The 27,094-nt window shown below is 40.0% G+C and overlaps 1 protein-coding gene across 1 annotated transcript in view; it reads right to left on the bottom strand.

The window, feature by feature from the left end:
- Nucleotides 1-350: 350 nt before the first annotated feature.
- LOC149155673 (kinesin-like protein KIN-14I) overlaps nucleotides 351-27,094 on the bottom strand; it is a 121,439-nt gene continuing 94,695 nt past the window's right edge. The window contains exons 23-24 of the mRNA XM_089445875.1: nucleotides 1,378-1,649; nucleotides 351-1,273 (exon numbers count right to left, since the gene is read on the bottom strand). Coding sequence (XP_089302001.1) covers nucleotides 1,087-1,273; nucleotides 1,378-1,649 — 459 coding nt within the window. The 3' untranslated portion in view covers nucleotides 351-1,086. The remainder of the gene's footprint in view (nucleotides 1,274-1,377; nucleotides 1,650-27,094) is intronic.

The following is a 27,094-nucleotide window of genomic DNA, read 5'->3' as shown; positions in this document are numbered from 1 at the left end:
TTATTGTGTGTGTAAATTGCAGTTAAAATGCAGTGTAATGCTCTACAAGAGAGTTGTTACATTTTGACTCCCCTAATACAAGCACAGTTCCTCAAATAATGGCTACATAAAATTGTCCATGCTGTTTCTATAGATAATATTTACATTGTTTATATCTCATTGCAGTAACATTAACAAATAACTATAGAAGTTTAGCCTTCAACTCGGAACATTTTTTTCATTACAAGGCATCCAGTTTGAAAAGAAAGGTTATCAATTGAAGCTGTGCAATCCGGTGAGCTGTAATTACTGAGTCTTCCAATAGTGGTTTTGCTACTTTAAGGGCATATACAAAGGCAACGTCAAAAAACTAAAATAAAACAATACCCAACCCATCTTGCATTTGAATAAATTGGATCTCACTGTTTCTTAAATGTACAAAATAATTGAAGATGGTATGCTTTGGGTCACTTGCAGGCACAATCACAGATCCTCCAGTTTACAGTAACAGATTAGTTCTTGTTTTTTTCACAAAACAAATATTTTCCATTGATGGAAAAGGCTTGCTTAACATGCATGGGCTAATATTAATGGCAAAGAATTATAGAGCCCTCAAAAATAGAATGTATACAACTCAATAAACTGGTAATATTGGGCCATATACCACACCCTTTACATTTGATATCCACCACGGCAACTTGGAATGCCAGGAATTGGAAGGTGCAGCCAGTCACATGCCACTCTTTTCATGATAAAAATGACAGCTTTATGGCAACATGTAGACGCCCTCAGTTGAAGATTTTCAGTATCATTAAAACCCTTCTCCAGATGAGGACCAACAACTCCCAATCATGTGAAAAGCTAAAGGGATAAGCTTATACTAAACCTTCATTGTATATATTATAAGAGAGGATCTACAAGTGCTTGAAGCACATTTTGATGGGAGAAAATCACTACAGGTCAATGCCCAGCTACATTCCCTGCCAAGAGCTGTTGAATGGTTTAAAGCATTGAAAGAAACCAATTTAGATTTGCTACAATTCGATGAATTCAGACAACTAATCTCAACAGGACCAAAACATTTCACTCTGCAAGTTTAGAATCTGTCTACGAGCGTCCATCGTTCTTGTCTCTGGTATTGCGATCCTCACTGATTTCTTCCAAATCCTCTTCATCTGCCTTTCTACCTGCCTGCTCCTTCCAGTAAGCCACCATTCTCTTCAGCCTAGCAACTTCCTTGGTGGTCACATTTTTGCTTGCATCATTTACAATTGAGCGAACTCGGGTAGCATATCTAATAAAAAACATGTAAAGGTGATATTAGCGAATGAAAAACTGAACTTTATTTTCAAAAGAAAGAAATGGAGCAGATGTCACTTAGAAGTACTAGGCACTTACGAAAGGGAATTATGGGTCTCATCCAAATTGGATTCTGCTGGGGATATATTTACAAACATCAGTGTTTTGGCATTGCCACCAAGTGAATCACTCATAAGCATCGTGAGCTTGTGATTTCTGTAGGGTATATGCTGCCCTTCAGAAGCCAGTGCACTAATAACATCTCCCAGGGCTGAAAGAGACCGGTTGATACTTTGAGCCTCTTTCAATTGATTGCCTGTTGATCCTGATTTCTTCACCCTCTCAGAGCCCGCAAGATCAACAAAGCTTAGCTGCACCAGTCAATGTTTGCAATTTTAGAACATAGAAAATCATCAAGACTAGGAAAGAATTGAACCATAAGATAGCAACTTTCCAAACACTTAAAATCTTCAATGCTAAAGCAAGACTTCTTTTCAACAAAACAGACAAAACAATTATACAGAAGAGAAATGCCTCTCTAATGAGAACAGTTGACAGAATGGATTCCCATCAAACGTACTTTAGATTCTGCACATAAAAAGGAATAATACATGATGATGCACAAAAATGGCCATGTTTGGCAACCTAGGCAAGTCAAAGAAACTATCACACTAGTGGATCTCCTTCGAGTGCCCCATCTAAACATTTTCTAAAGACGGCAGCCTATGCAAGTCAAAGAAACTATCACACTAGTGGATCAGAGATCTCCTTTGAGCGCCCCATCTAAACATTTTCTAAAGACCTTTGAATGCTGGACCGGTAGTAGAGACATAAATAATATGAACATCACCCCCTTCCTCCTCATTGCACTAATATCTAAAGATATAAAATGCTTATTGGATTTGTAGGCGAGTATGGCCGTCCTCTGACCAGCATAAATCCATCTTAACAATCCTGTTTTAGTGCCCCATCTAAACATTTTCTAAAGACCTTTCAATGTTGGACCAGTCACTGAGACATATATAATATGACCTCCACCCCCTCCTTTCTCATTGCAGTTTTTTCTAGAGTTAAGATATAAAATACTCATTGGATTTGTAGGCACATATGGTGGTCCTCTGACCAGCATAGATTCATCGACTCCAGATCTATTAAGCACCAAGAGGGATCAAAAAAAATAAACTAGATGCAAATCTTTCAGAGACTAAAAGAACCTTAGTTAAGATGGATCTATACTGGTGTGCCATATATATATATATATCTATATATATATATATATATATATGCATGCTACAGATTGGTAAAACAGAATCGATATCATGCAACTCAGAATTGGTGCCAAACAGAATTGATTCAGGATCTTTCTCTTCCAATAGTTCATATGATTAATTTTTATTGTATTATTTATATTGGGCCAACTTGTTGACATCAGAATTACAGACATGGATGGACATTCCAATCTCTTCAATAATTGACTGTAGAATGCACCTTATTTCTCTCAGCTCAAAAATCCTCAGAACTGTTGACAATATAAAGAGTAAGATTTTTCAGAATGCTATGTATCAGATATACTGGTCCTAATTAGGGATTACTTAAGACTCTTCGTAATAAAAGTGATGTTATCATGAATAAATAATGCAAGAATCCAGTTTACCTATGCTACTATCCTGGGAATGAGAGAAAATGCCTGGTAGGTTTACCCTGCTAGGGACAAAAACAATAAATGTAGTCATTAAAAGATTAGGTATTCGAAAGATACATTATGTGCTCCTCTCTCTCTCTTGCAATGCATTAATTGATTCAGGATCTTTCTCTTCCAATAGTTCATATGATTAATTTTTATTGTATTATTTATATTGGGCCAACTTGTTGACATCAGAATTACAGACATGGATGGACATTCCAATCTCTTCAATAATTGACTGTAGAATGCACCTTATTTCTCTCAGCTCAAAACTCCTCAGAACTGTTGACAATATAAAGAGTAAGATTTTTCAGAATGCTATGTATCAGATATACTGGTCCTAATTAGGGATTACTTAAGACTCTTCGTAATAAAAGTGATGTTATCATGAATAAATAAATGCAAGAATCCAGTTTACCTATGCTACTATCCTGGGAATGAGAGAAAGTGCCTGGTAGGTTTACCCTGCTAGGGACAAAAACAATAAATGTAGTCATTAAAAGATTAGGTATTCGAAAGATACATTATGTGCTCCTCTCTCTCTCTTGCAATGCATTGAAACACTACTTCGCCTGATAATTAAGCAATTTATTCTCTCTTGTTCTTGTGCACTTGGGTCTACAAACTTGTCTGTAAATCTGACATGATATCAAAGCCGCAGTAAGGAAGCCCCAAAAAAGGTGGGTTAAAGAAATAGGGACTACGCTTATCAAAAACAAACTGAGCAACTGCTCATATACAATTGCAAAGTAAAAAATTAGACTGACAATGATGAGATATTTTGAATTTGTTCCACCAACTTTGCAGGGTAGGGGGTTGCAAGAAAGGGAAACATGTCATAGGGACGTTTGGAGACTCCCGCCCAAATTTTAGGAACATGTGAATGTCAGGGTCCTCAACATAGGGGACCTCTTCGAAATCATAAAAAATTAAAAATTAAATACATGATAAGCAACGAAAAGTCACAAACAGGAACAACAAAAGCATGAGATAAATACTCAGAGTCTATTTAGGGTTTTGATTTTGTAGTGTTCTCCTAAAAGAATTTGACTTTTTAAGGCCATTAAGCCAAAATTATAGGAGTGTGCCTAGGATTCTTCTTTCCAGAGAAAGGGCACCCACAAGTCCTGTTTTTGGAGGGGGGCACCCAAGGGTCCCCCTCGAAAGGGAAACGTCCCCATTACTTGAGTAATCATGTAATGTCCACATTTGTGTTTCCCAAATTTGACTAGAAGAGGAAGTGGGCAAATGTACCCCACTAAGCTTCCCCATCCAAGGAATATGGGAAACATCAGGGACATGCTCCCCACACAACGGAGTGCTTCCCCATTAACAGTGGATATTTTGCTTCTAGAATTCCAGGCCAATATGAGGTATTTTATACTATTTAGAAATTGAAAGCCAACCAAAACCCAATTCAAATAATCTTTCGAGAATGAATATTTATAAAGTTTGTGGTCTTAGTAATACTATTTCTGAGTTTTGTAGCACAAAAACATGTACTATTTTGTACCAGAGGAATTCGAAGCTTAAGCTGCTCAAATTTTGCCCACGCACAAGTCAGCAGAAGGCTCTCAAAGGCCACAATTGAACAAGGTATGTGGCTATCCATATGACAGTACACAAAATTATAAGGGCACAGGCAAGAGTGAACACCATGTGGAGGGCATAGATAGACCGGACACTTGATCTAGGATGCAGAGGCACAAAGGAAGAGGACTGGTTTAAAGAAGTGTCAAAGCCGAAGAAGATAAGGATACAAAATTTGCTTAACTGCCAAAGATTCTATATCCAAACAATACACTTGCAAGTTGACTTCCGAAACATAAGAATCAGGGAACGTAAAGTTTTGTTTACTGTACAAGGGTAGTTCTAGACTGAGTATTTTTGTGTGAGAGTTTTCAAGTGTCATTGTGTAATAGGTCTATAAGTGACCTCATAGGTCATTGTGTAATAGGCTAGATCCCATATGTGCTTGCCTTGTTGATAACCACTTCGTACATATTTCCTGATATATCGGAGCACCCTCTCTCATTATGTTATGGTATATATGCTTATCTTAGATATAGATGATAGTCTAGCGGCTAGCCCCATGTGAGCAGTTAGATGATGATGATGTTATGAGGTAGATGTTTCATGTTGTTGCTGGTGTTTCGTAGTGACCTGACGTGTTGATATATGATGTTGTTGTCATTAGGAGGGGATGTTCTACATGTTGATTCTGCAAGGAGGCTTGGGCACATGTATTCTAAAGAACCCAAAAAGCGTTTTGGGAAATTCCACCTAGAAAAAGTTTTAATAAAATAATTCATTATTTTTAAAGGAACCCTAAGTCTAGACTTAGGAAAAAAAATAATTAAAGGGTATTAATATAGACTGTGGGTGTAACTTCTAGAAGCAGACGAGAATCAAGAAGAAATGATCTTAGCCCTTGATTAGCTTCTAATCTGGGTCGTTGAATGTCAACAAGGAGATTATTTAAGAAGGCTTGAGGGTCACTTGGAAAAACACACAAAGAGTTGATCAGTCAGATCAAATTGCTGAAGCTAGAGGCAGCGCTGTGATTTGTAGTGATCACGTAGAAAGGGGCAGAGGGAGTTTCGGTTGGAGAATCTTCTCTGGAGGCAAGAATACTCAGTAGAGAGGTAGAGAGTGTTATCACTCAGGTTGTTCCCTGCCTCCTGAAGGGATACAGCCGAGGTAACCACTAACCAATCTTTTAGCTGCAGATTCTAGCCAATCTGCAACCAGAGAGGGCTCTCTCTTTGTAATTTAGCTTTGTTTTGAAGTATTTTAGGCTGGTTATGATGTACAGGGTTTTTGTTTTAAGTTTGTTGGTTGGTGATTTTCTCTCTAAGCTACGCTGTAAATTCTGAGACTGTTTTAATACAAAAGCTGTTGAAGTTCACTGCTGCTAACCGTCTAGATGTGGATTTGATGTTCTGAGACCTACTACAGAATTTCTGTGTCATTCTATGGACCAATAAGTTATTCTAAACTGTGTTTTATATTTTCTATGTTTGCAAATTTCACATATGTTCCCTAATCTTGATAACAGAGAAGAATAATAGCCCAGGATTTGTTTAAACGCACCCTGAGTTCAATCTCTGCTATTAACCATGTTTTCTTCAGAATTAGTCATAAATATGAATTCTTAACTGCTCAGGTTTGCACTAATTCCTTCATTTTTGAATACTGTTTAGGAATTCTTAATTGCTCCTGGACAATATTCATATACTTTTCCTCTGCCAGCATAATGAAAGACTCTTGATTGCCTTTCATTCCCTGACTTCATTCCATCAATTTCCGGATTTGAAAATTGTTCCAAGAATGCCTATCTCGCTCTGTAGCATTACCATACCCCAAGAAACACCTTCAACAGTACACCATCATTGACTCCATCTGCCCAATGGAACAGACTGTTTTAGGCTTACACCCCAGCTCTGCTTGAAATCACCATCCAACAAACTTAAAACAAAAACCTTGTACATCATAACTAGCCTAAAATACTTCAAAACAAAGCTAAATTACAAAGAGAGAGCCCTCTCTAGTTGCAGATTGGCTAGAATCTGCAACTAAAAGATTGGCTAGTGGTTACCTCGTCTGTATTCCCTTCAGGAGGCAGGGAACAACCTGAGTGATAACATGGTTAATAGCAGAGATTGAACTCAGGGTGCGTTTAAACAAATCCTGGGCTATTCTTCTTCTCTGTTATCAAGATTATGGAACATATGTGAAATTTGCAAACACAGAAAATATAAAACACAGTTTAGAATAACTTATTGGTCCATAGAATGACACAGGAATTTTGTAGCAGGTCTCAGAACATCAAATCCACATCCAGACGGTTAGCAGCAGTGAACTTCAACAGCTTTTGTATTAAAACAGTCTCAGAATTTACAGCGCAGCTTAGAGAGAAAATCACCAACCAACAAACTTAAAACAAAAACCCTGTACATCATAACTAGCCTAAAATACTTCAAAACAAAGCTAAATTACAAAGAGAGAGCCCTCTCTGGTTGCAGATTGGCTAGAATCTGCAGCTAAAAGATTGGTTAGTGGTTACCTTGGCCGTATTCCCTTCAGGAGGCAAGGAACAACCTGAGTGATAACAGAGAGACACGCAGAGGAGGCAGCACAGAGGCCACAGAGGGTGACGCAGAGCCAGGAAGGACTCACGCAGGCACCACGTAGGGCAGCGCAAAAGCTTTCACGTAGAAGTCTGAATTTGCTGAGGAGGCTGATGTTTCTGAGCTGGGAGGGCTAGAATCAACTCCTGAGAAGCAAATTGATTCCCAACAGAGGTGACGTAGTGCCTTAGAGGCTGACGCAGGCCCACACAGGGGCAGTGCAGAAATAGTCGGGGAACTCATTGGTTCAACTGCCGAATCAGTGGGGACTTGCAGTGTAGAGTGAGGTGATCTCACTAACTTCTTCTACCGAGTGATATTCTCTGTACTGGATTGCCAGCAAAGCATCCAGAGATTGTATTTAGAAACAACTTCAGCTTAATAATAAAAACCCTCAAATCTGCTGCACCGGTTTTCCGACATTGGTTTTTTCAAGGATGTTTGTCCAAAAAACATTGTGTCACTTGAGGATTTTTCTCTATTGTTTTGTTCTTGTTTTGGGCAAATTAATTAATTAAGTGAAGGTTGTTGTTGTATTAACTTCGAAATTTGTTGCATGATACAGTAAATTATTTGTTTCAATAATTAACAAATAAGAGAAGTTTAATCAGTTGTTGCAGTAGTAGATTCGGGTGAGGATTCTCAAATTTCCACATGGTACCGAAGCATTGCAAGTGAAGCAAGAAAAACAGTGCCAGAGAACCTAGTGCTGAGAAAAAGTGGGAGATCAAAAAAGTTGCAGGAGGCAGCGATTTGAAACCCCAGAGGGTTTGCACAATCCTAGACGAAGAGCTGATTTTCGAGGCAGTCTCTCTCTGGGTGAGTCAACAGAGAGGAAGGACTCCCAGTTCGAAATTCTGCTGGGGCAAAGGGAGCAGCGCTAAAACCTCAGTGTGAGGAGAAGCTAGTGGGAGGCAGTCTTTTCTGCAGGTCGTTTTACTGGGCAGAAAGATGTCAGAAGAGAAGGAAGAAGCACAGTTGAGGGAATTTCTTCCTCAGTAAGACCTCCCGCCAAGAAGTTCGTTTTGTTATTGGCTAAGCAGCAACATTAAGAACCAAAGAGGAGATTTTCGACATTTGTGGCAAAGATGGCATCCAATGGATTGAGGGATCAGGATAGGTTGGGCGGAGCATCCAACTATGTCATCTGGAAGGCTAAAATGTTATTCCTTCTAGATGAGCATGCCTTCAAGACATATGTCGACAACATGGTGGCTGAACCAGCAGATCCAAATCCATTGAAGAAGTACCAAGCTGAGATGGCGAAGGCGAAAAGAATGATACTCGAAAGAGTGAAGGATCATGTGGTCTGCTGGAACTGTTAAGGAGATGTGGGATGCATTTTCTACGCTATATCAGGGATCTTCCGAGCAGCGGAAGATGTACTTGGAGCAGAAGTTGAGATTTGCTCAGATGCATACCATTCCTCACGAAGCTTCAGGAGACCAGTGATGAGTTGTTAGTTGTGGGGTCTACACCTCAAGACTAAGACTTGGTTAGATTGACCCTCAATTTTGTCTCATATGAGTGGCAAGTCTTTGTCCAGAGTATCCTGGGCAAGGCGACTTTGCCGAATTAGGATGAGATGTGGGCAGCTCTCAAGCAAGAGGATCTTAAGAGAGACTTGGTCAAGTGTAAACTTGACGGAAGCAGCAACAGTGGGTCGAAGCCCAAGGAGGAGCAGGATAATGTAGCCCTTGCATCGAAATGGCAGCAGAAGCAGCAAAGACGTAAGAAGGACGTCTCGAAGATAAAGTGCTTCAGGTGTGGTGAGATGGGTCACTAAGCTACTCAGTTCCCTCTTAGGAAGAAGGACAAGGATGAGAAGCACGATCTGAAGGTTGCGCCTACGAAGATTGAGGAGGAGTTCGCCATGACAGCGGAGATACCTCTAGGAGGGTGGTGGGATGTTTTGGAGTTGTAGTTCGAAAGAGCTACAGATGGGCAGGATCCTTGAGGAGCCCACCTCTTGGATCAATACCTTGCTACGGGAGCCCAGTTATGTGGTAACAGAATGGACTAGTGTCGGATGGTGTCGAGGAGTGTCGGAGAGACAATTGTAGTGGCTAGGAGCACTAGAGAATAAACAACACAGAGTTGAGTTGGCAGCAGTGCAGATGGCACAGAGCAGAGGGCAACAACAGCACAAAACATTTAGAGGGTCAGTGCAGAGACTAGTAGCAGTCAGGTTCCAACATTCACATGGTATCATACTGAACGCAGTTAATTCAGTAATTTGGGATGTTTTTCTGTTGTTGATGCAGTAGCAGCAGAAGTTTGTAGTGCAGAGGCAGTTGGCAATGGCAGTTCTAGCAGTAGCACAGATGCAGAAATTCAGAGGGAGTTGCAGTACGAATGCAGTGTTGACAGTGGCAGGGTCAACAACAGTACAAATGCAGCATTTGTGCAGTGGTTGATGGACAGCATGTCAGACATCAGCAGCGTCGAGGACGATGATATGAAGTCAGTGTGATGCTTCAGTGGGAGGCATTGTTAGAGCACATTCCTCGCTAAGAGGGAGTGTTGATTTCTAGTAGCATCAGATGTGCTCTAAGTCTCAAATTTTGCAAGGAGGCTTGGGCACATGTATTCCAAAGAACCCAGAAAGCGCTTTGGGAAATTCCACCCAAAAACAGTTTTATTAAAATAATTAATTATTTTTAAAGGGACCCTAAATCTAAACTTAGGAAAATAAAATAATTAAAGGGGATTAATATAAATTGTGGGTGTAACTTCTAGAAGAAGACGAGGATCAAGAAGAAATGATCTTCGCCATTGATTAGCTTCTAATCTAAGTCGTTGAATGTCAATGAGGAGATTATTTAAGGAGGCTTGAGGGTCACTTGGAAAAACACACAGAGAGTTGATCAGTCAGATCGAATTACTGAAGCTAGAGGCAGCGCTGTGATTTGTAGTGATCACGCAAAGAGGGGCAGAGGGAGTTTTCGCTGGAGGATCTTCTCTGGAGCCAAGAATACTCAACAGAGAGGCAGAGAGACACGTAGAGGAGGCAGCGCAGAGGCCAAAGAGGATAACACAGAGCCAGGAAGGGCTCACGCAGGCCCCACGCAGATCAACGCAGAAGCTTTCACGAAGAAGTTCGAATTTGCTGAGGAGGCTGACGTTTATGAGTCGAGAGGGCTAGAATCAGCCCCTAAGAAGCAAAATCTATTCCCAACAAAGGTGATGTAGTGCCTTAGAGGCTAACATAGGCCCACGCAAGGGCAGCGCAAAAGTAGTCGGGGAACTCGTTGGTTCAACTTCCGAATTAGCCAGTACTTGCAGTGTAGAGTGAGGTAATCTCACTAATTTCTTTTGTCGAGTGATACTCTCTGTAATGAATTGCCAACAAGGCATCCAGAGATTGTATTCAGAAATAACTTTAGCTTAATAATAAAAACCCTCATCTTTGTTGCACTAGTTTTCCCGCATTGGGTTTTTCCAAGTACGTTTGTCCAAAAACAATTGTGTCATTTGTGTTGTATCTTTCTCTATTGTTCAATTTCTTGTTTCGGCATATTATTTAATTGGCATAGGCTACAGTTTATGTATTTCGATGTTTGCCATAGGAAACAGCAAATAACTTGTTCATGTAAATCTAACAACTAGGGGAAATATCATTAGTTGTTGCAGTAGGGATTCCGATTTAAGGAATTTTCACACTACATGTACTTCATGTGTTGGATATCTGATAAGGGACACACTTGATGATTAGATACATTTCCTAATTTTGAGATAAAAGGGGGGCTATGATGATGATATAACCTTTTTTTGTAAGTTTGTTGGATGATGACTTTTGATGTAATAATCCTAAGAGAATGTTAATTTCGAATGAGCAAAAACAGCTCAATCATAATACAGAGATATTTACAATAATAGAAACATCAGGTTTCTATGTAGAATATAGAAACACTCAGTTTCATCTAAGAAACTGCTAAAAGAATACAAATAGCAACAGCTAAATACAATGAGCATTAAATACTAAATAGAATACTAAATAGAAATATTCTAATACCCTCCCTTAATGCTCAATCTATTTACAACACCAATAGACCCTCTGAATTTTACAAATTTATCAGGACCAAGAGGCTTGGTGAAAATGTCGGCGGGCTGCTCTGTTGTGGGAACATATTGTAACTGAACTGAGCCGTCTTCAACAAGCTGGCGAATGTAGTGGCAATGAGTTTCCACATGCTTTGTTCGTTCATGAAAGACTGGATTCTTGGCAAGTTTGAGCACTCCCTGATTATCACAAAACAAAGAAGTAGGCCATGTCTGCGAAACATGCATATCTGCAAGCATACGTCGAAGCCAAACTGCCTCACAGGATGCCTTAACTGCTCCCCGATACTCTGCTTCTGTTGAGGAGAGAGCCACTGCCTGTTGCTTCTTACTAGTCCAAGTAACAGCACCGGATCCTAGATTAAACACATACCCAACTGTAGATTTACGGTCATCAACCGAACCGGCCCAGTCAGAATCAGTGTAACCACGGAGTATAGGTTTGGAACTTCGAGTGTATAGGAGACCATAATCAGAAGTGCCACGCACATATCGTAGCACACGCTTTGTTGCTTGCCAATGATCAGCTTTAGGAGCTGACATGAAACGGGAAATGTAGCTTACTGCAAAACTGATGTCAGGTCTGGTAGTAGTAAGGTAGATGAGACTGCCCACTAATTGCCTGAATAAAGTTTCATCCACAAGGGGAGAGGATGACTGTGCTGAAAGTTTGAGCCCTGGTTCCATAAGAGTCGTGGCTGGTTTGCAATCCTGCATTCTGAACCTGTCCACAAGATTTCTGGCATACTTGGACTGAGAGAGAAAGATCTGATTTTCAGTCTGCCAAACTTCAACCCCCAGACAGTAATGAAGAAGTCCCAAGTCGGTCATCTCAAAAGTTCTGCATAAATCTTGTTTGATCCTATGGATCAAATGTGCATGACTGCCAGTAATGATAAGGTCATCCACATAGACAACCACAAACAAGATATCATCACCAGTATGCTTGATATACAGATTTGCATCAAATGGACTCCGCTGAAAACCCTGATCTGTCAGGTACTGATCAATTTTCATGTACCAAGCCCGAGGAGCTTGTTTCAATCCATAGATTGCTTTAGCTAACCGACACACTTTATGTTCTTGACCAGCAACCTTGAATCCTGGAGGCTGCGTCATGTAGACTTCTTCTTGGAGATCACCATTTAGGAAAGCACTCTTTACATCCATCTGATGAACTTTCCAATTGAACTGAGCTGCTAGGGCGAGCATAAGCCTTATGGTACTCATCTTGGCTGTAGGAGCAAAAGTCTCCTCATAGTCAATGCCTTCCTTCTGTGAGAACCCTCAAGCCACAAGACGAGCTTTATACTTGTCTATGGTTCCATCAGCTTTGTATTTCACTTTATACACCCATTTGCAACCTATGGGTTTTTTGTCTGCAGGAAGATCAGAAAGTGTCCATGTGTGATTCTTCTGAAGGCTCTGGAATTCGGCTTCCATAGCCTGTTCCCACTCAGATGTACCCTTAGCCTCTGAATAGGTTTGAGGCTCAAAAGTACTGTGTAGGTTAGCCATAAGAGCAAAATTGACTGTAGACTGTTGTCTGTTCTTATGTCTAGAAGTTCTGCCTTCAAGGAGCTCATCATCCCGGAGATCACCAATGGTTTTAGCCCACCATTTTGGCCGAAGAGTAGAAGAAGCAATAGCAGGAGTAGAGGAACCAATATCAGGAGGAGGTGGAGAAGACTCAAGAGCAATAGGGGCCGCAAGAGGAGGGTTATTTTCTGGAGGAAGCTCAGATAGAGTATTATCAAATACTGATGCTACATCATCCCTCCCATCAGGTGGACCGACCGGAAGAAGAACACTGTGAGGTTGATCCTCAGAACATTGCTTAGAAGAAGAAGACTGAAAGAATCCTCTGTCTTCATCAAATACTACATCCCGACTGAAGCTAAGACGACCAGTGGCTATATCTATCAGCCTATAGGCCTTGTGATGATCACTGTACCCTGTCATCATGAGTTTCTGGCTTTTGGAATCCAACTTAGATCGCTTAGCAGCTGGAATCCAAACATATGCAACTGAGCCAAATACTTTGAGATGACTGATCTTAGGCTTACGGCCAGACCAAACCTCTTCAGGAGTCTTCCCTGTAACAGCCTGAGTGGGTGATCTGTTAAGAAGATAAACAGCAGTAAATACTGCTTCAGCCCAGAATTTGTTTGGAACACTCCTGTGTTGTAGCATGGAACGAGCCATTTCAACAACCGTGCGATTGCGACGCTCGACAACACTATTTTGCTGAGTGTAAGGAGTGGTTAATTGACGTTTGATGCCATGAATATCACAGAAGTTGGCAAACGCTGAAGAACAAAATTCCCCCCCATTGTCGGTCCTAAGGGTCATGATGTTACAACCAGATTCTTTTTCCACTAAGGTTTTAAACTTCTGAAAGGTACTAAGAGCATCAGATTTATTTTTTAAAAAATATACCCACATCTTTCTACTGAAATCATCTACAATAAGTAAAAAATATTTGCAAGCAGTGATAGAAGTTGTCTTCATAGGACCGCAAATATCAGCATGAAGTAACTGAAGTACCTTAGATGCGCGCCAAGATTCTCCATTTTTGAATGAAGACCGATGTTGCTTTCCCGCTTGACAGGCACTGCATACCCCCAACTGCTGAGTCTGAATATCAGGTAATCCAGACACAAGTCCCTCCCGAGAGAGCTGAGAGAGATACTGCATATTGAGATGCCCATATCGCTGATGCCATAGAGTGCTGATAGGAGAGATACGTGCTGCTAGAGCCACTTCTGGAGAGTCACCGGTGTCAAGTAGCCTGTATAGACCATGATCCTCTAGGCCAACAGCAACTGTTAAACTAGTCTCCCTGTCAATAATGGAGCACTTGTGGGTACTGAACACTACATCAAGTTGAGGAGAATTCCTCATAATCTGGCTGACAGATAGCAGATTAATTTCCATACCAGGAACATAGTATACATTCAGAAATATAAGTGTGCGCCCACCAGACTGAATTTGAACTGTACCTCTGCCAGCTACTGTGTACTTTTCACCTCCGCCAAATACCACGGAATCACTGAAAGGTGAGAAGTCAATAAACCAGTCACGCCTGTGAGAAAAATGACGTGATGCGCCAGAATCAATGTACCATGCAGAGGAAGGAACAGGATCTGAAGACCTTTTAGACATAAAGGCGTAAAAGGCAGACTCTGTCTGCTCGGAATGTTCTGCAACATTTGTTGTTTGATGTGGCCCTCCCTGTTTCCTCTGTTCATAAGCAATCCTCTGTCGGCAATCTTTCTTCATGTGACCGAACCTGTGACAGTAATTACACTGCACACTTTTCTTCCGAGCAGGATCAAAAAGCTGAGAGGAGCCTTTCTGCTGAAAGGACTGAGAGGACTGATATTTTGCAGAAAATGCATTTTCCGAGGACACTGAGGAAGCACTACTACCAAACTGCTGTTTCCACCGATCCTGCTGCAGAAGTTTGGTACATAAATCTGGAAACTTCAGATCAACATTTGTGGTGGTAATGTTGAGTGTTTCTATGAAGTGTTCATAAGATTTCGGTAGACTTTTCAAAGTAATGACTACCATATCTTCCTCCTCCATGGTCCGACCAATGGCTTCGAGCTGATCTCGAATGTCTTTAATTTTGTTGAGATGTTCCTGTAAAGACATATGTTCGTCCATCATGATGGAGAACAACTGATTTTTGAGAAAAAAAGCTCTGCTTTTGTCAGATGTCTCATGCAGTTCTTTCAACTGTTGCCAGATTTTAGCAGCTGTCTTGCCAGAAGGGATCTGTGGTAACTGATCATCAGCGACAGAGAGCTTGAGAAGCATAACAGCCTCTCGATTTCGATCATCAAATTTATCTTGATCGGTCCCAGCTGTACCGGGACGAAGCTCTTTGCCCAAAATGAGTTGATCAAGACGCCTGTACTCAAAAATGGCCAACATTCTTTGTTTCCAAATGTTATAGTTGCTGCCATTAAAGCGTCGATTTCCTTCTAACATCAGATTGGTGAGCGTGGCCATTTTCCAAAAGAAAATACAGAAGTCTGACACACAAGAAAATGTAGCTGCCTGTTTATCCTGGTGTAATTTAAAAAAACAGACTTTGTTCTGCTAGAAAAAATATTTACCCAGCAAAAATATCTTTAATAAATGTGACAGGTCCAAATCATAAAATAAAGTTTGAGGTTCCTTTCTCTGTCCAGATCTGAGTTTTGTCCTAAGATAAGCACAGGTCTGAGAATACAGTTTCCCACAGGTCTGAGAATGCAAGTCTACCACAAGTGTATACTGATGCAATGTCCGAGCTATAAACAGATGTCACAGGCATGCTTCAGGTCCGTGGAGCTCCACCATAATCCGACCCCACAGCTAGCACCATAATCCGAGCGGCAACAGATAATTTCAGGTCTGAGTTTGTAATGGAGGCTGTCAGGATCACGAGGAAAAAAAAAAAATCCGCTGATTGGGAACACACTGCCGGCAAACAGAACCGTTGATGATAAAGCAAATACGAAGATTTAAAAATGGACCCACGTGAGCTGTCTCAGCTTCACGTCTCAGCTACGTGGTATAGTTCCACAGGTGTATACGCGTGTTTGAAATATCCATGGTATATACGAGCTTTATATATACGCGTTTGAAATATGTTCCGAGGCGTATACGGGTTTGAAATACAATGAACCAACACATGCGTATCCACGGATTTTAAATATATTTGACAGGGTGTATCCACGGGTTTGTTTGACAGGGTTTCAAACAAAAAAAACAAATAGACTGTTGCCCGCAGATCAAATTTTCAGACCACGACTCCGATTTTCAAAAAACAAATGAGTTTTGAACGAGAGAAAACACCTGGGTCACGTTTGCCGAAGAATTCCACATTGTGGCCGAAGAAAATAGCTGGATTCAATTCACGATAGAAGAATTCCACGTTGAGTTCGAGTAGCCGCCAGGCGAAGAAGAAAATAGCCGGATTCACGATTCCAAACCGGAAAAAAATGACTTTCACGATTCCAAGCAAACTGGCCAGCCAAGAAAAAAAATTCCGCTCCCACGAAACAGTCACCGCCACAAAGTTAATTCCTTAGAAAAATGATCATGCAGGGGAAGAATCCATTTCTGTATCGAGATGGACGACTGTAAGCTTTTATCACAGCGAGCAAAGCCGAGGCTAAGACTCAGTGAAGGCTACCTGGCTTACAGAGGGCTCGACCTTAGAAAGGACTCAAGAGATTACGATGCAGAGAGAATAACTGTTCAAGAAATCTCTTAACCTTGCTCTGATACCATAAAAGAATGTTGAATGAATTAATTTTGAATGAGCAAAACAGCTCAATCATAATACAGAGATATTTACAATAATAGAAACATCAGGTTTCTATGTAGAATATAGAAACACTCAGTTTCATCTAAGAAACTGCTAAAAGAATACAAATAGCAACAGCTAAATACAATGAGCATTAAATACTAAATAGAATACTAAATAGGAATATTCTAATAAATCCCCGGGTGTTAGTGCACCTTGAGTTGGGCTTTATGTCTTGTTTTTAACATGGTGGATTTTTGCGAGGGAGAACATCTTTTATTTACATTGTACAACGCTTTAGTGCACCCCACATTGGCACACATTTTCATGGTAATTTAATTTCCCGGTAACTATTTGGAAAGGGACTCCAGTTATATTTGAGCATTAACCTTTCAGCAAGCATGTTCTGGTTGATTTATTCAAATTAAATTAATCTATTTATCCAGATTAAGGTTAATAGATTGGCCACTTCGTATTTTGGGAATTGAACACATCTTTTCTTGTGGATCGCTCCATCTACTTGGCATCCCGTTGATCCCTAGAGGTTGGTTGCCTCAAGATTCATACATGTTGATTGGTTGCAAGCATCTTGTGGACTCCTTGTTAAATTTCTAATATCAGCCAGATTTATTTTCTCATGACAATTTACCCCCAGTTTATTATTTATTTATCCAAATAATAACCGAATCATCGAAATATAAAATCACTTTAACTTCTAGAATTAAAAATATGCAGTGGCAATAAACAATAAAAATTAAACACACATTGCAAAAATTAGTTAACCCACAAATGTGTTGAAAATGTAGCGAGTAAAGGTCTGTTGTGTTGATATATGATGTTGTTGTCATTAGGAGGGGATGTTCTACATGTACTTCATGTGTTGGATATCTGATGGGGGACACACTTGATGATTGGATGGATTTCTTAATTTTGAGATGGGGGGGGTGGTATGATATAAACTTTTTTCGTAAGTTTGTTGGATGATGACTTTTGATGCAAAAATCCATGGGTGGTAGTGCACCTTAAGTTGGGCTTTATGTCTTGTTTTAAACATGGTGGAGTTTTGCATGCAAGAACATCTTTTATTGACATGGTAGAACACTTTAGTGCACCCAGCATTAGCACACATGTTCATGGTGATTTAAGTTCTTCCTAACTATTTGGAAAGGGACTCCAGTTATATTTGAGCATTAACCTTTTTGCATGTTGAAAATATGTGTAACTAGGTTCAATCTTCATTAGTATGAAATATATTCTTGTAAATATAAAATGAAAAGAAAATTATTATTATTATTGAAGCATGGGTTTCATGCTCAAGTTCTTTTATTTTATAAGTCAAGCACCCATTAAGTGCTTCTAGGGTTTGTCCTAGGTATAAGAGTCATTGTCATATATGGAAGACCCTATGGGCACATTGTATATTGTAAAGAAAAAATTATTTTATCTTGAAAGTGTCAAAATACCTCCAAGATCAAGTCGTCCTAATGAGCTGTAAAGTTGGCCTACATGAAGAGCAACGTTCACCCTTGAAGAAACCTATATATACGAGGAACTCGTCATCCATTTGGATCATTCTCTCAATCATATCACATGCGAAGAAGGGAGAAGCAAAGGGTCGAAGAAGGAAGTGCAACGAAGAGAAGGATAAGGAAAGTCGAAGTGTTTGGGTCTCTCTACATTCTTTTGGGAATGCAAAGTTAGGGTTTTTGCACTAGGGAAGTCTAAGGTTCAATTTTGGAAGCAAGAAGAGCAAGAAGGCAAGAGAAGGTCTCTTAGGGTTTCCTACTAGCCCTAGGATCCATATCAAGTCAAGGGAAGAGCAGTTAGAGGGGGATCGAAGTCTTCTAGAGAGGAGGCAGCAGTTGCAGCAGTTGTTGGGCAGAAAAATTTCGGATTAACTGGGAGGTCGAAGATATTGCCGCTGGAGATTGAGGAAGACTTGATCTTGGATAGTATTTGTCTAAGTCTAGGTCATGGTATTCGTCAATTGAAAGATCTGAAAGATAAGAAGAGATTTTCAGGTTTTCCCCTCAAGAGGAACGATTTTGGCCCTGGCTTGTAGCCTATATATTGTCACTATTCATACTGTCTTGGTAGTTGTTTGATGTATTGCACATTGGAATAATAAAGATCAAAGCTAATAAGTAAAAAGGTAAGACAAACAATTATCAAGTTAAGAGAATTAACATATACATTGCCTTATTGAATTCTCAACACTGCAAGCATGTTCAGGGTAATTTATCCAAATTAAATTATTATATTTATCCAGATTAAGGTTAATAGATTGGCCACTTTATATTTTGGAGTTGACCACATCTTTTCTTGTGGATCGCTCCAACTACTTGGCATCTTGCATATTCATCTTTGGAGTCAGCTGCCTCAAGATTCACACATGTTGATTGGTTGCATGCATCTTGTGGACTCCTTGATCAATTTCTAATATCAGCTTGATTTATGTTTTCACAACAATTTAATTTATCCCCAGAGTGTTATTTATTTACCCAAATAATAATTGGTTCACCGAAAAATAAAACCACTAGTATCTTTAACTTCTAGAATTAAAAATATGCAGCAGAAATAAACCAGCGAGATCAATCACACATTGAAAAAATTAATTAACACACAAACGTGTTGAAAATGTAGCGAGTAAAGGTCTTTTGGCTTGTGCCTTAGCCAGTGAAGACCTTAATTTGTCTTTCTCTCAATATGAGTGCGAGCTCATGAGTTAGACTTCAGTTAGGATGAGTTTATTTCCAGTTTACTGGAATAACCATCAAGATGGCATGCATAGAGTTGGAGCTTCAGTTAAATGGAGTCTTCATCAATTTGACTACAAAACGACAAGGCAGTCACAAGCTCAGTTAGAGCGAGTTAGAATTTAGTCTTAAATGAAGGAAGAACGAATTAATACTCCAAATGTTGATTAGAAAGAGAAAGAGTATCACTCTCAGTTAACTAGCTATCAGAGCTTGAGGTTCTAAATTGACTTAGGCCACTTGCATGCTCAAATTGGATCTATAAAGAGGAGGACTAAGGCACAAGAAATCACAAGTTTGTGAGATCTTCTTTGATTGTGGAGAGTGCAAAATTGAGAGCTTGTGTCCTAAGAGATACGAGATCAAAAGTGTGCAAGGATTTAGGAGATTGTGCACATATTTGAGAGCTTGTGTCCTAACAAATTGAAGATCACAAGTGCGCTACGAAATAGGGACTTTCCCTATAAAATAGGAGCCAGGATTTGGGCAAGGAAATATGTGTTGAAATTCTGATGTTCCATGTTGTTATAATCACTTAAATCCAAAACTTCTTTATGCTGCAAAATAAGTTAAGTAATTCTAGATAGAACATAAGCCATATGCACAATGGAAGACAACCAAGAATTCTATGAGATATAGAGAATTTAGGTCAATGACCCGGGCAAAACCCACAAGGGGAAAACCCAACCAGATTCTTCTCCTATTAGAAATTAATTGTTCAGCAGGGATACAAAGTACAACGAGAGAATGAAGAAGTTTTCCCAAATCTGAAGAAGATCTCTAATAGCAGTGGCTGATGCAAACATTGAATCACCTTGGCTCTCCAAGATCTTCTCTTGCTCTTCAAGACTCTCTCTCTCTGTGTCTCTAGACTCTCCAACTCTCTCTTTCTCAAGTTCAAATTCCCCTTTCACAAGCACAAGTGTATCAAGTCAGGATGAGAGGCACAAATATATAGGAAGAGCTAGGAGGTCGAATTCATGAGGGAGTAACTCCTATGCCTTTAGGAGTTACATATGCCAAAATAGAGTGTAGCTTATGCCATAAAGGAGAGTAGTGTAACTTATGCATTTAGGAGAGAACTGTAACTTATGCATTAAAGAGGTGTCAGAGGAATATTTTTATGACGAGTCATTAAAGTGTGTAAGAGGTGTGTAAGAGAGAGAGGGTAACATATGCATTAATTGAGGGGAGTTACATATGACATGATTGAGTCTCATGACTGAGAGACTTGAATTACTTTTTAATAATAATATCATAAAGAGGATAATAGCAATAAGAATAATAGTATTGATGATTAAGTTAACAATTAAAAAATTGAGATTGATTAAGGACAAGTTAAGTGATTTTCCATCATATATATATGATTACAAATTGATGAAAGGTGATTTACTATTTTTGGAAAGTCATGGTTGCAAAGATAGACATGACTTTCCATTTTTAGAAAGTCACTTTAGAAAAGTCAAAAATGAAATTTATTCAAGAAAATTCATCCCATAGCTACCAATTTTCAACAATATGGGCTCCAGTGTGCAAGAGAATATGAGCAAGATCAGGAGATTTGCATGGCAAGTCAAGGTTATTCAGTGGGGGAATCGTTGTGTATTAGAGGGTTGAGATCAGGCAGTGATCAAGGCAGGCCGAGATCAATTGTGTCAGCTGAGATTAGTGAACATATTGTTGATAAGATAAACACCTTAGTATATTAACTCGAAAATTAAAATGCAATAGAAATGGAGTAATCAATCACACTACAACAACAAATTTATGCCCGACAAAATCTTCCTTCATATTAAATTTCTCATGAAAATTTGGGCCTAGACTCATAGAGAATACATAGAAAAATACAATTGTTTGGAACCTAGAACTCAACCCCATTGGAAAAAATCTGCCTCAAGGAAATCGGTACCACTAAAGAAACTTGACCTCTAGAAAATTCAGCTTCCCTCACCAACAATTCATCCCCTCTTTCCCTCACACTGTCCTTGGGCACTTGAGAAATTCATCCTTTGGATATTTCGGCCCTCCTTCAAAAATTTGACCCTCCTCTTCAGCTAATTCGTGTGAAATTTTTATCTATTGCATTAACTGGAAATTATTCTTCTAACTATAAATTTAATTATGCAATTTATTTGCTACAGCAAACAACAAATAAAATCACAACTACAATTTTCACCATAAAAATACTGCAAAAAATAAAATACTGAAAACTGAGAAATTCTAGCACACACATAAGAATTTTGACAGTTGTTTTTAGAATATTGTCCCCGGAAAAACCCAATGCAGGAAAATCGGTGCAGCAGATGAGGGTTTTATTATTATTTTTCAACAGCAATTCTGAGTACAATAATTTAGATGCCCAACTGGAAATCTAATACAAGGAAAATACTAGCAAAATTATTGTGAGAATGTTCTCTCACCCCATAACTAATTTTTGCCTCCAAAATTACCTCCCTAGCCTCTGCGTTGAGCTTCCTACATCACCCTCTGCGCAAAGCTTACATTGACCCTATGAGAATTTCTGCCTTCCTTCCTTTGCCTCTTCCAGGGACTAGAAACCTTCCTCCTAGAATGTTGCTACCCTCCTCTTCCACCTACTACTCACCCTCTGGCTCTATCTTCTCTACTAAGCCACTGCTACTGAAAAAATCAAACTGCCTAGGTAACTAAGTATCTGCACTGATGTATTCTCCATTACCACATCATCTCCTCTTATAATCCACTGCTGGAGCACCAACAGCCAAGATTAAAACTTAATCAATGGCTAGGATCATCTCTGGATCTATCTGTGTGAGTTTCTAGATGATTCTCACCTTATCTCAATTAATACTAATTAATTATCCATATTCCCTAAATTTAGACTTTGGAAATATTTTTAAAAACGGTTAATAATCTAATTGAGACACTTCTAGGCAGAATTTCTGGAAACGATTTCTGGGTTTTGGAGATCTCATGTATTCTAGCCTCTCCACCAAATTTCGTGGCTAGAACACATATGGTGCTACAAAAACTAACACTCCCTCTTAGTAATGAATGTGTTCTAGTGTTGCACATCCTGCCACAACACCCTGTCTCTGCTTCATCTCCTGCCACGCTACTAATGTTTGGTTGTTGTTGCCCACCAACCACTACGCAACTCTGATATACGCTTGTTGTTGACCTTGTTGTACTGCTACCAACACTGCATCTACAATACAACTTCCTCTCATTTGTTGTTGCTACAACTGAGAATCATCCAAGGTAATTTTCCTCTGCCACTGAAACGGGTTCTCCAACATACCCATATTTTCTCTGAAATAGACGAACTTAGCTCTTCCTAGAGCTTTCGTGAGAATATCTGCAGCCTTCACTTCTGTGGGAACTGCTCCATGTTGTACACAATCTCTAATGAAATGACATCGAATATCGATGTGTTTCGACCTAACATGAAACACTGGATTCTCGAAGAGCTTTATGCATCTTTGATTATCACAGTAGACATTGGTCGCCTCCATCCTCTACCTGAACAAGCTCACTAACAACTTCTGAAGCCATATAGCCTCGCACGTAGTTGTGCTTTTTGCCATATACTATGCTTCTGCATAGCTCAGTGCTACTGACTTCTGCTTCCTGCTACACCAAGAAACCATCCCTAATCCAAAACTGAAGTAGTACCTAGAGATACTTTCCCTGTCCACTAAATTCCCTGCCCAATCTGCATCTGTGAATCTGCATAATCTGACATCATCTCCTCGGGTATATCTTAACCCATACTCGACTATGCCATGCACATACCTCGGAATGTGCCTCGTTGTTGCACAATGTAACCTCTTCGACCATGAACTGACTAAGGGTATTGACTGCGAAGCAAATATTTGGCCTAATATTGACTAGATACATGAAAGATCCAATAAGTTGTCTACACAAGGTGGGGTCGACATCCTTGTCATCTAATGCATCTATCTGCTTCCAGTTGGTGATCATTGGCATAGACATGGCTCTGCAATCCTGCATTCTAAACCTCTTCAAAATATTTGTAGCGTATCTTGCTTGCCCAAGGAAGATCTCCCCATCCTTCTACCACATTTCCAATCCTAGGAAATAGTGCATCAATCCCAAATCCTTCATGTCGAACGTTGTTGCCAGGTTCCTCTTGCAGTATGATCCTGTCAAAAAGGGATCATCCACATACAAAACTAGGATGAGTGGCTCAACCTCTACCATCAAATAGTAAAGGTTGGGATCTGCTTCACTCTTGACGAATCCCATCTGTTGCAAGTAGCTGTCAATCTTACCATAACAAGCCCTAGGAGCCTGCTTGAGTCTGTATAGAGCTTTCTTCAGTCTGCACACATGAGTGTGCCTCTCATGAGCCTCGAAGCCCTCTAGTCATTCTATGTACAATTCTTCCTCTATCACCTCGTTCAAGAAGGTTGTCTTGACATCCATCTGGTGAATCTGCCATCCCATCTGAGCTGCTAGGGATATAACTGACCGGATATAAGCGGTATCTGGAAACAGAGGCGAAGGTCTCCTCATAATCTATCCCTTCTTTTTGTGCATACCCCTTTTCCACGAACCTAGCCTTGTACTTTTCCACACTATCGTCTGCAGCGTATTTGATCTTGTATATCCATCTAGAACCTACAATTGATTTGTCTTCCGGTCTTAGCACTACCTCCCAAACATCATTCGTCATGATAGAACTATATTCTTCTACCATGGCATCTACCCATACTTGATGTTGTGTGGCCTCCTGAAAGCTAGAAGGTTCTGCAACCTAAGCCACCAATGCTTGGTACCTGTCAGGTTGTTTGTGTTGTCTTTTGTTTGTCCTAGGAGTTCCAATAAACTCCTCTACATCTCTCAATGTCTAACGAACCTCTCTGTTGGCTCGACCACTAGTCGTGGGAGGTTCAACCAGCTCCTCCTCATCCTACCTCTGTTGCTCCATCTGCTGAGAACTCCTCGGATTTCCTGCACCTGAGGAAATACTGGTATTGGTCACAGTACTCGATCCTTGTGATTGTCCCACTGGCTGCCCCTGTGGTTGCCCCTACTGTTGGACCAAAGGAGCTTCTGCTCACTGATTTGATCACCTGCAGGCATCTCACGAGATCTCCTGAAAGCCCAGTCTTCCAAGAACTTCACATCTCGCCTTACTACAATCTTCCTATTGCTAGGAATGTAGATCATGTATGCCTTTGAGGTTTTGTTGTACCCAACAAAGAACCCCCTCTCTGCAGTCTGATCCAGTTTGGTACGTTTCTCATCTGGCATGTGGCAATAAGCAACGCTGCCAAAAATTCTAAAGTGACTAACTTATGGCTTCTTCCCTGTGAAGACTCCTTCTGGTGTTTTCTTCCCCAATGCACTATGGGGAGTCATGTTCTGGATATATAATGTTGTGTTACATGCCTCTACCCATAGAAATCCGGGTAAATCCTAGTCATATAACATAGCCTTTGCAGCCCCAACAATGGTTATGTTTTTCCGCTCCGCTACACGATTCTACTATGGATTGTATGGAGTTGTCCATTCTCTCTTGATTCCTTCCTTTGCACAGAAATCTGTGAAGTCTTTATCAATATATTCTCCACCATTATTTGAGCGAAGCGCCATGATCTTCTTCCCTGTCGCATTCTCCACAGGAGCTCTAAACTCTTTGAAACGATAAAAGACCTCATCTTTGGTCTTCAAGAAGTAGATCCAGGTTTTCCTGGAATGGTCATCAATGAAGGTGACGAAATATTCAGCACTGCTAAGGGCTCTAGTGGACATCGGGCCGCAAATATCTGAATGTATGAGTCCTAACACGCCATCAGATATGTTGTCACTTCTTGGAAATGTTGCCTTAGCATAGTTTCCAAGTATGCATCCTCCGCACACATCATCGTGTTCTGTGCCTTGTTCTGGAACCCTTGTTACTGTTTCTCTAAGCATCGTAAGTGTTCCATGGTGTAGATGTCCCATTCTCCTATGCCATAACTCATTCAACTCCTTCCCACTGCTACTGTCACTGCGTTTTAGTGCCATTGGAGAATCAATCTGTAACCAGTACAATCTGTTACTTCGAACTCCAATCAGTCTTACCCTTTTTCCATCTTAGGTGTTTGACATACACTTTCTTCCCTACGAAGTGAATATCATACCCCTTATCCTCTAACTGGGATACTAAAATCAGGTTCATACCCAATCCTGACACATGCAATACATTTGTAGTGCTGGTTCTTGCTCCTGACTCCCTCCAAAAATCTTTGGTACCTCTCCCTACTGGAGTACATTTTGTCATGTTTCCCATAGTAATATGGAAGTTCATGTGCTCCTCCTTATAGCTAGAGAAATATTCTCTAACCCCTGTCAAGTGAGTTGATGCTCCACTGTCTATATAGCAGACACCTTGTGAAGTTGATCCTGATAAGCAAGAAAATTCGTCCTCTAATCTAGAAGACAAATCTGAAGTCTCTTGAATGTTTACTTATGTCCATGGTTATGCTGAAGAATTTAGTGTGTGTTATTCCTCTTTTACCTGACACTGGTTATGCACTAGCAATCTGCTGCAAAACCTTATGTGTCTTGCTAGAGATCTGCCCAACGAAATAACTAAGTTGCTCCCTCTACCTCTGGAATCACTCGAACTGAAAGGATCGAATTTTTCTGCCCCTTTCTCAGAAAACTCAAACTTCCTCAAGCAACTCGGCCTCTTGCCAAAAAGATTGTGCTACCGTTGGAAATTTCAGTCTACGCTCCTTTGCCTAGCAGTGAAATTCCTCCCCTTCATTTTTGGGCTTTCCAACTAATCAACTGTGCTCTGATACCATGTGGAATTTTTATCTATTGCAGTAACTAGAAATTATTCTCCTAACTATAAATTAAATTATGCAGTTTATTTGCTACAACAAACAATGAATAAAATCACAACTGCAATTTCCACCATAAAAATACTGTAGAAAATAAAATATTGAAAACTGAGAAATTCTAGCACACATAAGAAATTTGACAGTTATTTTTGGACAGATGTCCACAGAAAAACCTAATGCGGGAAAACTGGGGCAGCAGATGAGGGTTTTATTATTATTTTTCAACAGTAATTCTAAGTACAATAATTTAGATGCCCACCTGGAAATCTAATCTAAGGAAAACACTGGCAAAATTGTTGTGAGAATTTTTTCTTACCCCACAACTAATTTTTGCCACTGAAATTACCTCCCTAGCCTTTGCGTTCAGCCTCCTACGTCACCCTCTGTGCAAAGCTTATGTTGACCCTATGAGAATTTCGACCTTCCTTCCTTTGCCTCTTCCGGGGACTAGAAACCTTCCTTCCTTTGCCTCTTCCGGGGACTAGAAACCTTCCTCCCGGAATGTTGCTACCCTCCTCTTCCACCTACTACTCACCCTTTGGAATCTATCTTCTCTGTTGTACTACTGCTACTGAGAAAATCGAACTGCCTGGGTAACTGAGTATTTGCACTGGTGTATTCACCATCACTACATCGATCTCCTCTTATAATCCACTATTGGAGCACCAACAGCCAATTAATGATGATTCTCACCTTATCTCAATTAATGCTGATTAATTGACCATATTCCCTAAGTTTATACTTTACAGAATATTTTTAAAAACGGTTAATAATCTAATTGAGACACTTCTACACAAAATTTGTAGAAATTTCTCATTTCCCACCCCGGTTTTCAGTTTCTCCTTATTTCTCCCATATAGTTAAATGCCCTTTCCCATAACCATACATTTAACAAGCTGAAAAAAATAAATTTGCTGAAAACACAAATTCTGGAAATTTTCCAGAATGCTGGAAATTGCAGAAATAAAAATCAGCAGTAATAAACAGCCATTAAAACACATTTAAACACTGAGATTTTTTGTCAATGTGACCCTGGAAAA

This window comes from Pinus tabuliformis, chromosome 9 (genome assembly GCF_031772625.1).
Source record: "Pinus tabuliformis cultivar Carrire ecotype Pingquan chromosome 9, CPIR1, whole genome shotgun sequence".
Classification (NCBI taxonomy): Eukaryota; Viridiplantae; Streptophyta; class Pinopsida; order Pinales; family Pinaceae; genus Pinus; species Pinus tabuliformis.
The sequence above is the reverse complement of the archived record's forward strand: the minus strand, read 5'-3'. Positions and strand labels throughout refer to the sequence as shown.